The sequence below is a fragment of the Carica papaya genome, chromosome 7, assembly GCF_054855325.1.
Source record: "Carica papaya isolate Zhongbai chromosome 7, ASM5485532v1, whole genome shotgun sequence".
Lineage (NCBI taxonomy): Eukaryota > Viridiplantae > Streptophyta > Magnoliopsida > Brassicales > Caricaceae > Carica > Carica papaya.
In genome coordinates this window covers 2,277,051-2,292,876 of record NC_142315.1, presented here as the reverse complement: position 1 = coordinate 2,292,876, position 15,826 = coordinate 2,277,051, and the positions used below count along the sequence as shown (strand labels likewise).

Below are 15,826 nucleotides of genomic sequence, written 5' to 3'. Positions count from 1 at the left end.
TTTACTTTTAACTTATAAATCATTTATTTATAAGACAAAAAATTTTGTATTTTTTAAAAGTTGAATCATTTTTTAAAGGAAAAAAAAAACCGAGTACCACTAGATCCCATAATTTTAATGGAATATTGTTGAGATTTTTTTTTTCATGATTTAAAAAAGTTTAAATTTTTATTAATTTCACTTTTTTAAAATTAATAATTTAAAATATTTTTAAATAAATTTATATTTTTAAAAAATAATCTATTATCGAAAGAGATAAATATAAATCTAATATTTTAAAAGATAAATTTTCATTAATATTATAATTTTTTAAAAAATAAATATATTTTAAATTTAATTAAAAATAAATTCTATTTATCCTCAACAAATATATTTATAAATATATTAATTTTAATTTAATATATATTTCATAATTTTTATTGAGTAAAAATAATTAATTTTTTTGATAAATTAATTTAAAAAAATATATAATACAATCATGAGAAAAGATAAACCCATCAGCTTTTTCTCTGTCATCCCATTCACCTTCTCTACCTGGTTTTTTGTTTTAAAATGGAGTTTCCAACTTCCAACAAGAGGAATTGGAGATGACCTTTTCACCTTCAACATTAAAGCAATCCTCTTGTCACCACCCTCCTTGACCAGTCACTGTTAACCCACTCCCAACTGGACCCGAAAACCCTACTCCTGTAATTGCTCATACAACCCGTTTTATTAACCTGCCATGGAAACAGATGGTTCTTACAGAGTTTTTCTTCTTTTTATCTGTCTTGATAAGATCACCACTTCTTAGATTCGTTGTCTTGTAAAGGAAATTAACATGGGTCTTCGTTGATACGACAAAATGGGAGAAGAAGATAGACCGGGAGAAGATCAAAACTCGCCGGAATCATTCACCGGAAAATCCAGTCTCAGGAAAGTCACGGAGGTTATTTCTTCTTTGATCTCTCTTTCTCATTTAGTCAAAGTATTTGCTGTCAAGTGGCAACTCATAAGAAACAGGTTAGAAGAGCTAAACTCTGGTTTAGTCGCCATTGAGAACTGTGATTGCCTCGAGAATCCGGCTGTTTCCGGCCTCGTTCCTGACATTTTGGTCACAGTAAATGAGTGCTACGATCTTGCGAGAAGATGCGTGGATCTTTCTTACAGTGGGAAGCTGTTGATGCAGAGTGATTTAGATGTGGTGTCAGCTAAATTTGACCGCCATGTAAAGAATCTCTCTGGGATTTACACGGCTGGGATTTTGACTCATGGGTTTGCCATTGTTGTTTCTAGGCCTGGTCTTGGTGCCTGCAAAGATGACATGAGGTTTTATGTAAGAGATTTATTGACAAGAATGAAGATTGGGGATACTGAAATGAAGAGGCAAGCACTGGTTAATTTGCACGAAGTTGTGGTAGAAGATGACAAGTATGTAAAAATGATTGTTGAGATTGGTGACATAGTGAATTTATTGGTCAGTTTTCTTGATTCAACAGAGGTGGAAATTCAACAAGAGGCTGCCAAAGTGCTGTCTTTGATTTCTGGGTTTGATTTGTATAAGGGTGTTTTAGTTGGAGCGGGGATTATTGGGCCTCTGGTTAGGATTTTAGAGGGCGGAAGTGAACTGGGTAGGGAAGGAGCAGCCAGGTGTTTGCAGAAACTCACTTTGAATTCAGACAATGCGTGGTCTCTCTCTGCTCATGGTGGGGTAACTGCTTTGTTGAAGATATGCTCTAATGGTGAATCTAGTGGAGAATTGCTTGTGTCTGCTTGTGGGGTACTGAAAAATCTTGTGGGTGTTGAAGAAATCAAGAGATTTATGGTTGAAGAAGGTGCAATCTCAACCTTTATCAAGCTTGCAAGATCAAAAGATGAAACTGTCCAGGTCAATTCAATAGAATTCCTTCAAAATATTGCTTCTGGTGATGACACAATTCGTCAAATGGTGGTTAAAGATGGAGGTTGCAGAGCATTAGTCCGTACTTTGGATCCAAAATCAATCTTATCTTCCAAAACCAGGGAGACAGCATTGAGAGCTATCGAGAACTTGTGTTTCTCTTCAACCTCTAGCATAAATCTTTTGATGAGTTATGGTTTTATGGATCAGCTGCTTTTCTTGCTACGCAATGGAGATGTTTCAGTTCAAGAACTGGCATTGAAGGTGGCATCTAGGCTATGTGGCACATCTGAGGAGGTCAAAAAAACCATGGGAGATTCTGGTTTTATGCATGAATTTGTTAGATTTCTTGATGCAAAATCTTTTGAGGTGCGTGAAATGGCAAGTGAGGCACTTTATGGCATGGTTTCGATTCCAAAGAATCGAAAAAGATTTGCTCAAGATGATCGAAACATTAGCTATCTCCTCCAGTTTCTGGATCAAGAAGAGGGAAACTCAGGTAACAAAAAGCTCCTAATCTCTATATTAATGTCATTAACAAGCTGCAATAGTGCAAGAAGAAAGATTGCAACCTCTGGTTATCTTAAAAGCATAGAAAAACTTGCAGAAGCTGAAGTTTCTGATGCTAAGAGACTTGTCAGGAAGTTGTCTAAAAACAAATTCCGTAGTATGTTCAGTGGAATCTGGCATTGATGAATCTTCTTTTTTTTGTTATTTACTGTATATTTACAGATTAATTGTTTTACTAGTCTCCTTTGCTTCTAAATATCATATATTTTCCCCTTTTCCCCTCTTGTTCTCTCTTGGTTTCCCTTTACCAAAAACAGCTTTAGAGCAACTACTCCCTATTTTGTAACCAGAAGTAGAGATATCTAATAAAAGCTGTTATTTAAAGATTGATGTTCTGGCATTCTTGGCTTCTTATTAAGTTGGATATGATACACTCAAGGGCAATAAAATATAAAAGAAAATACCCAATTAGAGTTACATTATAAATTAGATGGAGATAAAAGTGATCCTCTAAAAGCTATTAATATTTTGGATGGATCTGTGAGGAAGCACATGGAGAAGAAGCCATGAAAACCCAGTTGGGCATACGTGTAGTGACAATCAAGTTTTTATCTTTATACCATTATAAGGACAGAGAGAAGACAGTGATAGACAAACCATCTGTATTTCATTTGTCTTTTAGTCATTACTTGTTGTGTCAGTATTATTATATAAAACCATTATAATACCCTTCCAAAACCCAAATAGAAAATGCTTATTACTTCAATCTTTTGATGTTATATGTTTGAATTATCAATTCAAGTTTGCTTCTTAAACATCTCACAGGTTAAAAATGGTTTGTACTTGTGGGTTCCGGTTGGGTTTTACATTTCCGTATTGTGTTATAATTGATGTATATGTCGTCTGATGAATGAAATGTATATATTTTCACTCAAAAAAATCTCACATATTACCCCCAACCTTAAAAACTGAAAGTAAGATTAGGCATTCATGATGTGGAGGTTGTGATTTCGATTAGATTTGCCTGTGTTGATCATCAACTAGACAAGATCATAAAATACACTGGAAGATGAGATGCTCTAACATTACAGACCTAACCATCTCATAGAATAATTATATCTTTTAGTTGGCAAGCCAGCAATGAGATATGGTGTTTTGTACCATAAATGATGACTACTACACTTTGATTCTTGACAGGTTGTGGGTGTTGTAAACCAGACATATCTATACATACATACATACAACCCAATGCAGTCTAACATTCTTTTCAGAAATCTGATTCCTTATTTGTGATTCTAAAAATATCCAACCGTTGAATTCTATTTCAGAATTAGATCAAACAGAGTACATGTTTTATGTGAAATTTGTTGTTGGTTATATTATTTTATGATTAAATTATATATAAATTTACAACCAAATTTCCTAAAATTTTTAAATTTATTCTACCACATAACCTTAATCCTCCTAAATTCAATAGAAACACTTGTTAAATACACTATTGAAATAATATAAAATCAGTATTTTATGTTGATTTGGATAAGTCCTAATTTTCTTCTGCTTTATAATTCTTTTAAAAAGTATAGATAAATAAGAAATGGTAGAATTTATTTATTTATTTATTTTTCTTTAATTTCAAAATAAATTTTATATTTTCTTTCTATGTAATTAATTAATCAAATTATCACTAATGGGTTAGTAATTAAGATTTATAGTGCTTAATTTAAAAGTTATAAATTCTAACTTCACTAATAATATAGAACTCGTTATTTTATAAGTATATAATAAGCGGAATGTACGACTTACCTTATATTAAATTAGAATATATTAGTAATAGTAATCAGTTAAATTTCTTTAATTAGAATATGATAGTATTCTTTTATTAAATTATAATTAAAGTACATAATCAATTAAGTTTTTTTTAGTCACCTAAAAACGAAATAATATTTTTAAAATTATATATATTATCAAATTAATATTATTTTAAAATATAATTTAATATTCAATTTAACCCTAAGTAATCAATTTTGAATCTATGGGACTCTGTATGTGGCCTTTTGGACCGATAAAAAATGAGGCCCAAATTTTCTTCTCTTCAAATTCCAGTTGGGCCTTACTTTTCAAACAAATATATATATATATATATATATATATAAATATATTAGATGAATTAAACTTATTATTTAAAATAAAATTGAAATTGAATTATACCAAAATAACTATAAATACGTTAAAATTAAATTTTTGCATCAATATTTTTATATATTTTAATTTTGATTTTTTTAAAGTAAAAAATTTATGCTTGGACTAGTCAGTATTGATAATTATATATACATATATATACAATTATATTTTTATTACAAATATATATTTGAGTATAGTGCAATAATTTTATTATACAATTGATAATTCGAATTTAATTTTAATTTATTAAAAAAGGAAAAAAGTGGAATACAAAAGTCAGTTTTATGTCGAATGTCAAGGGGACGTTTGGTTGGTTCGTCCATCACGAACTTTTTGGAGGCTCATCAACTGTCTTATTCACCACTTTCAAGTCTATATTGTATTTAATTTTATAGGTTTTTATTTATTTATTTTTTCATAAATGTGCTATTAATTTTTATTAATTTTCATAATTTTTTAATCTTAATTTAGACCCAAATAAAAAAAATTTAGATAAAGAAAATAATGTAATCGGATCCAAAATTTGATACCAGATTAATTTTAAAATTAAAAATATATATATAAATATAATTTATAAATTTATAAATTTTTATTTAATATAAAATTAGGAAAAAAATAAGTGGATAATGAAATTGAAAATAATTTTAGAAAAAAAGAGTGAAAATTTGTGTTCGATAGGTATTTTTGAAAGAAAAATCGAAAACTCGGACCAAAACGCAATTAAAAAAAAAACATGCCACGTAAGACCGCCCAGTCAGTAGTTTCGACGAACCGAAGCGCGTTACGTGGCAAGGCACGCTGACTCGGTGCCACGCTGGCAATTCGCGTGCCGCTATCAAACGACTCGGATACGTTCCCGCGCGCGTGGACGGTTTGGATCTGTTCCCTCATCAGGTGCGATCAGACGGTCGCGATTAAATACGATAAACAGTTCATATTCATTCTTTCTTTAAATGCGACCGTATGGTCGAGATCAAATTACAATGAACAGTCCAAATTCATTTTCTCTTTAAACATGATTGGATGAATTTGATGAACAGAATTTTTAGATAATTCCTGAATTAGTTCGTCATTGTATTTATCGATGATATGTTGATTTATTCAAAAAGCAGAAAGGAACACACTCACCATCTAACTCAGGTTTTATAGGTTATTAGAGAAAAGAAGTTGTATGCAAAGTTGAGTAAGTATGGGTTTTGCTTCGAGTAAACTACCTTCCTATGGCATAATATATCAAGGGATGGAGTGTTAGTGAATCTCGAAAAAGTTAAGGCAGTGCTTGGTTGGGAAAAATTGACATCGGTCAAAGAAATTCGTAACTTTCTGGGGATGGCAGGTTATTACCATATGTTTGTGGAAGGATTTTCTAACCTAGCTGCTCCTTTAACTCGACTCACAAAAAAGAACGTCAAGTTTAAGTGGAACGAGAACTGTGAAATGATCTTTTCATAACTAAAGAAGTAGTTGACTACTGTACCTGTGTTGGCCTTGCCGAGTGGGACAGGTGGATATACAGTTTATAGTGATGTCTCCTACCTGGGGTTGGGTTGTGTTATGATGCAGCATGGGAAGGTCATAGCCTATGGGTTTAAGTAGTTGAAGAGTTATGAGAAAAACTACCTCACCCATTTTGTGCGATTTTTTCACCATTGTGTTCACCGTTCTATTTTCTACAAGTTGACCGAAGAAAAACGTTCAGTCATGAAGGTGAGCCAGCGGAGCCGCCGCACCGAAAAATCCCGCTGCCGGTAAGTTTTTATTTTTTTTTTAATTTTTTTTGGACCAATCGAGACTCCCTAATGTGTTTTCTCACAGGGATGGATATAAAACTGACCAAAGTCGGCTAAAACTGGTCGAAAATGGCCAGACCAAGGCAAACTGCCGCGGGTGGCGATGACGCCGCATTAGAATTCTGAAATTGGTCGAACAAGATTTTTAACACCGATTTTGAGTTTTTTGAGATATTTTTAGATACGTAAAACATGTTTTAACCTCCACAGAAAAATTTAGAAAACTTATGGACCGCCAGTAAGCACAGTTGAAAGTTCAGTATTTCGAACACGGATTCGGGTAAGAATCTCTCACCTTATTCTATATTATGGAATTGAAGTTTAATTATCAATAATACGGTATTTTGCATAATTTAAAAAATTTTGAGACTTAATTATAGGTTACTAATGGAGCTAGAACCAGTTATTTATTATTGTTTGTCATGTTTAACCGATTGTTTGATTTTACAGTTTTAAATATTTGATAACATATTGGAATTGATAAAATAATTCAGTTGTGTTTTTTTAATGCATGTATTGTTTGTCTTGTGTTGATTTACGGTTAAATTGTGAAACTGAAAATTAAATATAAACGGAAAATTTATTGGTTAAGTGAATGAATGAATGATAGTCTTAATGGATATCCTGAGAGATGGTGGACAGATCAAATACATAAGGAAACCTACCGTGAATGTCGCCTCATACCGAACATGGTATCGAGAATTTGTATTTTTGGCGCTAATAGCAGACGTAGTATGGGGACGACCCGTTTCATCATCATATCGGATAGAATATTGAGGAATGATATTCTTGACACTCATACCGGACGGGGTATGGGGATGATCCGTCAGTTGACAATGTTCACGCGTAGTGGGACATCCCTATAAACCCTCATAGATACCAGTACGCAAATAAAAAGGGAAGTTTATTATTCTTACTTACTTGAAAATGAGATTGGAATGCTATTTGAATTATTATCTCTATAGATCGATTTTGGAAATCTCGCAACGGTAAATATGTAATAAATAGTTTTACTTATGATAAATGAATTTACTTAAATTAAGAGGCTTATTGGTTGTCTTCATGATTTTTAACAACCTTTATTTTCTGTATCGTTAAGTTGTGTGATATTCTTATTGGGGTAGTGTAGCTCACCCCTTCATTAACTATTTCATATCAAAATGATTAAAACCCAGATTTCGATCAACAAAAGGGTTGTGAATAGTTCACTACTCACACTTCTTCAAAAGCTAGTGAATGTCATCATAGGATGCTCAATTATTTATTTTTTTTTTATTTTCGTTTGTTTTTTTATAAGAGACATTCATGTAAACCTGTTTGGTATTTTAAACTATTGTGTAAGGAATGTAAATTCTAACTCTATTATTCTGCTTCCGCATTCAATTTATGATTTTATTTCTGTTCAAGTTTCGAGCCGTTACAAAAAAAATAAGATTTTATAATTTCAAAATTAATGGTATTTGTATTTATTTATAAGAAAATTAAATGAAAACATGGGGTTTGATAGTCTTTTAATGGGTCAATGTGGCAGCAAGCAATTGATTTTGGGATTTCAAATGTGTTGACTACCAAGATGGACCGTTGTTTTGATTTAGTCATAGTTTTATTATAAAACATAAAATTTAATGGGTAAATATATATATATATATGTATGTATGAACCAATAAATTTTTAAAATATCCTTATTGAAAAATAAATAAATAAATAAATAAATAAAAGGTGGTCCTCTTCCTCCACTTAAATAAATGGGTCAAGTTTAATGCAGTGTTTGGGCTACACATTAATTGCATTGCTGAATTATGCTCTCTGTATTGTCTATTTTCGTATGCGTCAACGATTGAACAGAAATAACCTTAGCACTTGTACTATTTCTTAATTTATTTTTCTTTATTTTTTCTCTATTTCATTATTTCTATTTCAATAGTTAATTTTTTTTTTATTTTTTTTTTTTAAAAATTGATTTTTATTTGTATGGTATTAAATTGATGTATGTATATTATATAATTAATAAATATACACATCTTTTATTAAAAAAATAAAATAAAATAAAATAATAAATCAAAATATCTATTTCACGAGATGTGAGATTGTTGTTAACATATTTTAACGCAAATATGTGAAAGTAATTAAATATCCAAACAAATTTATTTTTATCGGACAAACTAGCTCGAGCCACCCTTTAATCAAATATCAAAGTCCTTAACTAGACCATATATACAAATAATAATATTTTAAAGGAGATTGATTTTTTATTCTAATCAAAATAATAGTACTAAGATTTTTAAAGACAATCAAATAATTTTATTTTAAAAATTTGAGATTCTGATCGGCAAATGACCTAGACGAATAAGAAAGAAAAATAGATAATTATATTTTTCAACTATTAATTTTTTTAAAAATATGAGAGACTTTATATTGAAGCTTCGAGATTATTAAATAAATCTTTTTTAATGTGAGATAATACTGATTTCGATAGTAAAATAAATTTTATAAAATTTTAAATAAGTTTAATTAAATATAAAATTAATTAATAAAAACATAAACCACCTTAATTTTTCTATACGGAGCTGAGTACAGATTTCAAATGGTGAAAAATTAATAAACTCTTGTCTCAACTCTCAACAATCAATACAACAAGTGGGTTGACAACTGCCCACTTGATTCTTGTCCGTCCTCATAAAAGCTAATTAAAACTACATAGAAAGTTAGGCCCTGTCTTTTCTGAATGCAATTTATATATATATATACACACACACACACACATACATATATAGATACACATATGTGTAATGACCCATTTCCTGTTTTTCTAATATGTGTGTGTGTGTATACGTATATATATCTAAACAAGAGAAAGCTTTCAACTTCATTAGTCTTCACCAAATAAAATTAGTCACAGAATGGGCTACAAATCATTTTCAATATTACGTATTTGAAAATGATAATCATGCAAATGTTGCTTTTCAAGTTCATTAATTTTTAAATTTTGATTATATTGAATAATATTATATTATATTATATTATATTATATCATTCACATGCATGTTGTTTTTGCATTTGGACAAAATACACGCACGATCACTATCCAACCCAATAATTTAATTGTGTTTAATGGTTAATAATTAAGGAGTAATTAATTATAATTGTTAATTAACAAATCAAATTGACAACAAACAATCATATCGTTCCTTAATTAGTTTTTAAATATAAGTTCATACATTTTAAATATACCAATATTGGTATTTTGCTTATGCATTAATATATCATTTGTTCATGGAGCTTTGTAATCAACAACTATATTAAGGAATTTGACTTGAACATCCTTTAAGATACACATACATATATTTATATAAGATTATATTTCTCAATTTACGAAGACCCAATTGGCCAAGTAACACAACTTGATGTATGGTGTCATCAATTCATGTATATTTTTTTTATGGGTATTTCTACATTTATGTGCATGCATGGTCATATATCACTTGTAAATTTCACAATACAAATCACGTGAATTATTTTTAAAGACAGATTACCCTTGGAAAATATTGAGTAAAAATTTGAGAAAAGCCAAGAAAACCATGAAACACCGCAAGTCATGACGGGCGTCTGAGATCATGTGAAGAACCAGGAAAAGCTCCAAGCAACGGCTATAAGTCTTTCTTGTAGGATGATCCCTTTTGGTGTCTTTGTGGATATGTACGTATTGTGTGTGCATACATATATGTATATACGGATATGTATGTGTCATGTATAAATGTTGGGTAGACGAACCAAACAATTGACTTTGTGGGTTTTGTATTAATTGGATAAAAAGGGTTATTTATGCACTTGTTTCCCATTATAATCCAGATATACATAAATATAATATGTATAATTAGCTTAATTTATATCTCACCTAAGCTTGAAGTGAATGAATTATTGGAGAATATGCATGGAGGCAATGCTGATAAGTTTGCGTAGACTTTGAATTTTGAATTAGGGTTTTGTCTTATTAAACAATGGGCCAGTCAACGCATTCCCATGATGCTCCCATTCCTTCAATAGAACATAACACTTTCTGACTTTTATTTTTCTAATATATATATATATGTATACACACACACATACACTGGATGTTTGATAATTTGAAAATTATGTTACAAAATTATATTTTACAGTTATTTGAAAATTAAGTATACTCTCTCTCTCTCTCTCTCTATATATATATATATATATATCTTTTTTTTATGGGACAAAAGGACAATAAGAAGTACTTAAAAAAGAAATGAAAAATAATCGATATTAATTACTATATACAAAAATATATATGTACTTAAAAGAATATAAACTGTATATGCACATATAATTTAATAATCTTTTAGAATATTAATACTGATCAATCTTTTATGTTAAGAGCAATAAATTAAAATGATTTTCAAAAAAGAAAATAGATGTAAAAGTAATTAATTATTTGAAAAGTAAATATGTTTTCATAGCCCTACATACATGAAGATCATCGATATATGTATAAATAAATATGGTCTTAGTGTGAACTATATCATTCTTTTAATTAATTACGTTTGACTTAGAAAATTTTTAAATCATAAAATTATTTAATCAAAAAATACATAGATTTCTATTATCCTGACCTAATAGAGACAGTTTACTTACTAATCTATCGTAATTTATCCCGAATATAATAAATAAAAATTCATAATGAATAAGATATAGAGTAAGTGTGAGTAAAAATTATAAACTTAAAATATGTATAGAATAAATACGAGTTTGACGACACATATATCATATAATCACTTCGTTCTGTCCCGTTATTTGTATGATTATTAAAAATATTATTTTATATTTATTATTAATTGAGTTATGTTTATTTTCTTATACTTCAAAATTTTAGTTAAGTCTTAGTTGTTCTATAAAATTATTTAAAATAAAAACGGATTAATTAAAGCAGGTAAATAATTTTTTACCTACTTATGATATGAATTCATATATTTAATTATTATATAAGTGAGTATAAATATAGATAGACATAGTCGGCTTATACTCGTTACGTACACTTCTCTTTTCTCAACAATTTTTGGTCAACAATATTATATTCTTCTTTGTAGGGACAATTACTTTGGACTTATCCAATAAAATAATTAGTTTTTGAATTAAGAGAGATTTAACTTGTTGGAAAGTTGACTTTTCTTGGGGGAGTAGATTACAATTTTTATCTTGTAATTATAGGATCGGAAACTTATCAATTCACACGCTATGGCAGATCGGTGGGTGGTAGTAAATGTAATGCCATATATATATATATAATGGTAATTAATATAATAATACAATATTACTATATATGTGGGAGTGTAAATTAGAAGATAATTTGATTTGGGTTTGACCATTTTGTTGAATACGTACATTTAAATTAAATTATATTCTATGAATGCTCAATTTTTTATAATTATTATTATTTTTAGTATTCTAGAGATGTATTCGACCGCCCATAGATGTATGAAAAATATGGGCATTTCCTTTGATTTTTTTTAGGTTTAATTACTTAATTACAGTTGAATATAATATATATATATATATTTTTTTAATTTGTAATAATGTTTATACCAACATGCATTAATAACCTTTACCTTCAATCTAGTAAACAATAGTTATGTTTTGTTTCGTGTTCATACATATTATTATATTTTAATTATTTAATACGTACAATAAATAAATTTACTTATTTAACATATAATTAAGTTAATTAATATATAATTCAATTATTTGATATTTATAATTTAATTATTGAATATACAAAATAAATTAAAAGACCAAAACACTTCTTGACTTCTAATTAGTGATTTTTTTTTTTTATAATGTATATACACACACACACACACACACACGTAGAAGATTAGTTTACCCTTTTAATTTAATTATTTGCTTCAAATAAAAATACATTTAATTTTATCTCTTAACATTTCGTGGACCGACCAAAATCAATGAGTCGGTGAAGTTAATTTGACCAATTGGAATTCATGTTTGGTTTAGCTAATCTCATGTCGGTGATTTATGGTATATCCACCGAGCTTTATTTTCCTTTTCTACTATCTTTACTAGTACAAGGAATAATTAACCGACGTGGTTACCAAATCCAATTGGATTAACATATGAGAAAGACAAAGTCAAATTACTCAAGAAATCATATTTTTGGTAAATTGATATCAAAATATAATGAACAGAATCTTCAGAGAGTTCTTGGATAAATTTGTCATCGTGTTCATCGATGATATCTTAATCTACTCAAAAAGTAGAGAAGAACATGTTCATCATCTTGCCCAAGTCCTCCAGGTACTCAGAGAAAAGAAGTTGTATGCAAAGTTGAGCAAGTGTGGATTTTGGCTCGAGCAAACCGCCTTCCTAGGACATGTTATATCGAAGGAAGGGGTGTCGGTGAACCCCGAAAAGGTTGAAGCGGTACTTGGTTGGAAAAGGCTGACAACAGTTAAGGAAATTCGCAGTTTCCTAGGGATGGCGGGTTATTACCGCCGGTTTGTCGAAGGGTTCTCCAGTCTAGCGGCCCCTCTAACCCGACTCACAAAGAAGAATGCAAAGTTTGATTGGAATGAGAACTGCGAAAGGAGTTTTTCGGAATTGAAGAAGCGACTGACTACTGCACCCGTGCTGGCTCTACCGAGCGGATCAGGAGGGTATACAGTTTATAGTGATGCCTCCTATCTGGGCCTGGGTTGTGTCCTGATGCAGCATGGAAAGGTTATAGCATATGGGTCTAGACAGCTAAAGAATCATGAGAAGAACTATCCTACCCATGACTTGGAGCTTGCCGCAATCATACACGCCTTGAAAATCTGGCGCCATTATTTGTATGGAGAGACCTTTCAGATCTACACCGATCATAAGAGTTTGAAGCACATCTTCACTCAGAAGGATCTCAACATGCGTCAGAGAAGGTGGATGGAACTCCTCAAGGACTATGATTGTGACATCCTATACCATCCAGGTAAGGGCAACGTAGTAGCCGATGCCCTCAGCAGGAAGAGTGCAGGCACCCTAGCCCATCTGATGGTTTCGGAATGCAGGTCCATTGGGGCTACGCAGCAGGTTCGACTGCAAGATCTGAAAAGGGCCACATGTTTGAGCCACCTAGCAGTCCAACCCGAGTTAATCCAAAAAATAAAGGAAGCCCAGTCAATCGACCCCGCCCTAGTAAACCGCAAGAAGGATGCAGAACAAGGAGTGAACTCAGACTTTCAGATCTCCGCCGACGGATTAATTCGTTTCAAGGACAGAATGTGTGTCCCAGACGACAATGAATTAAAAAGAGACATCATGACAGAGTCCCATAGTTCAAGGTTCGCCATGCATCCAGGAAGTACAAAAATGTATCAAACTATGCGACCCCGATTCTGGTGGAATGGGATGAAGAGAGATATAGCCGACTTTGTATCTAAGTGCTTGGTATGTCAGCAGGTCAAAGCAGAACATCAACGCCCAGGGGGGTTGCTTCAGCCTTTACCGATTCCAGAATGGAAGTGGGAACACATCACCATGGACTTCGTATCGGGACTACCCAAGGCACGATCGGGACACGATGCCATATGGGTAATTGTTGATCGACTCACTAAGTCTTCCCACTTCCTGGCCATCAGAATGACTGATTCGTTGGACAAGTTGGCAAGAATGTATGTCCGGGAAATAGTCAGACTGCATGGGGTCCCAGTAACAGTGGTATCCGACAGGGATCCCAGATTCACTTCTCGGTTTTGGAATAGTTTCCAGCAAGCTATGGGAACAAAGCTGTCCCTCAGTACTGCCTTCCACCCCCAAACCGATGGACAATCAGAGAGGACAATCCGTACGCTGGAGGATATGCTCCGAGCTTGTGTCCTTGACTCCGGAGGCCATTGGGACGACCACCTACCCCTGATAGAGTTTGCCTACAACAACAGTTACCAAGCAAGCATCGGCATGGCCCCATACGAGGCGCTATACGGTCGTCCGTGCAGGTCACCGATTTGTTGGGAGGAAGTGGGCGATAGAAGATTGTTTGGCCCGGAATTGGTGGAAGAAACCACGTCCAAGATAGTTAAGATCAAGAAGAACATCCAGACGGCTCAGAGTAGGCAAAAGAGTTATGCTGATACCCGGAGGAGAGACCTGGCCTTTGAGAAAGGTGACCGGGTGTTTCTTAAAGTCACCCCCTTCAAGGGAATTAGTAGGTTCGGCAGAAGGGGAAAATTAAACCCCAGATACATTGGACCCTTTGAAATCTTAGACAAGATTGGTACCACTGCCTACAGACTTGCACTGCCCCCCTGAGCTCTCCCGGGTTCACAATGTGTTTCATGTATCTATGCTGCGCAAGTACAATCCGGACCCTTCTCATGTCGTGGCTCATGAACCGCTTTCACTCCGAGAGGACTTGTCTTATGAAGAAGTACCGGTCAGTATCACAGACCGAGAAAGCAGAATACTCCGTAACCGGGAAATATCATTTGTAAAAGTCTTGTGGCAGAACCACACGCCTAGGGAGGCGACTTGGGAGCTGGAATCAGAATTTAGGGCCCAATATCCTCATCTGTTTGATCAAGAGTAATGAGGCAAATTTGGGGACCAAATTTCTTTATGGGGGGGAGAGTTGTAGCACCCGGAAAGGAGGAGAAAAAAAAAAAAAAAAAAAAAAAAAAAAAAAAGAGGGCGGCCACGTCAGCAGCCACGTCAGCAGGCCCAGTCAGCAGTCCCGGCCAACCAGGGCCTGCCACGTGGCAAGACCGCGTCACTCCAAAAGGAGCCACGTTGGCGATCCGCGTGGGTGCGATCCGACGGCCCAGATCAATCACGCGATCGGACGGCCCAGATTCAATCGCACGGACGGCCCAGATTCAATCAAAAACGAACGGCCCAGATTAAAACAAAATGAACGGCTGTGATCAAAAGGCAAGGGGTTATAAATAGAACCCCCACACCAGACCACAAACCCTAGCCGCCAGCCGCTCGCCGGAGAAGACGAACCAGAGGCCGACCGCCGCCACCCGCCGCCACTCGCCGCCGCACCGGGGAAATTTCCGACCGCCGATCGAGGTAAATTTCATACCCCCGACTCGTTTTTCCCCACTGATTCCTCCTATGGCCAAATCGAAACCGAAATCCCGGCCAAACGGCCGGAATACGCGGCCGAAGCCCAGCGGCGCCGCCGCGCCCCCTCTCGGTTTTTGCCTCCGACGAGGCCCTTCCCGGCCTCCGTTCGATGCAATTTTTATATCACCGTGATCACCATTCTTTTCTCTACAGGTTGACCGGAGCCGAATCACCAAAACACGAACCTCGCCGGAGAGCCGCTGCACCCGAGAGCGCCGCCGCCGGTAAGCTCCGTTTTTCCGTGATTTTTTGGCCCCCCGAGGGCCCTAGGGCTGTTTTCTGACAAGGACCAATGCGAGTGTGGCCGAATTCGGCCGAAAACGGCCGAAAACAG

At 33.5% G+C, this 15,826-nt stretch overlaps 1 protein-coding gene across 1 annotated transcript; it reads left to right on the top strand.

Moving 5' to 3' along the window:
- Nucleotides 1–500: 500 nt before the first annotated feature.
- Nucleotides 501–2,779, top strand: LOC110817910 (ARM repeat superfamily protein). The gene has a single exon (XM_022046628.2). The coding sequence runs from the start codon at nucleotides 845–847 to the stop codon at nucleotides 2,570–2,572; it is 1,728 nt and encodes a 575-aa protein (XP_021902320.1). The 5' UTR covers nucleotides 501–844; the 3' UTR covers nucleotides 2,573–2,779.
- The last annotated feature ends 13,047 nt before the right edge of the window (nucleotides 2,780–15,826 follow it).

Coding starts and splice junctions, on each gene's coding strand:
- LOC110817910 (XM_022046628.2), top strand. CDS start 845: ATGGGAGAAGAAGATAGACCGGGAGAAGATCAAAACTCGCCGGAATCA.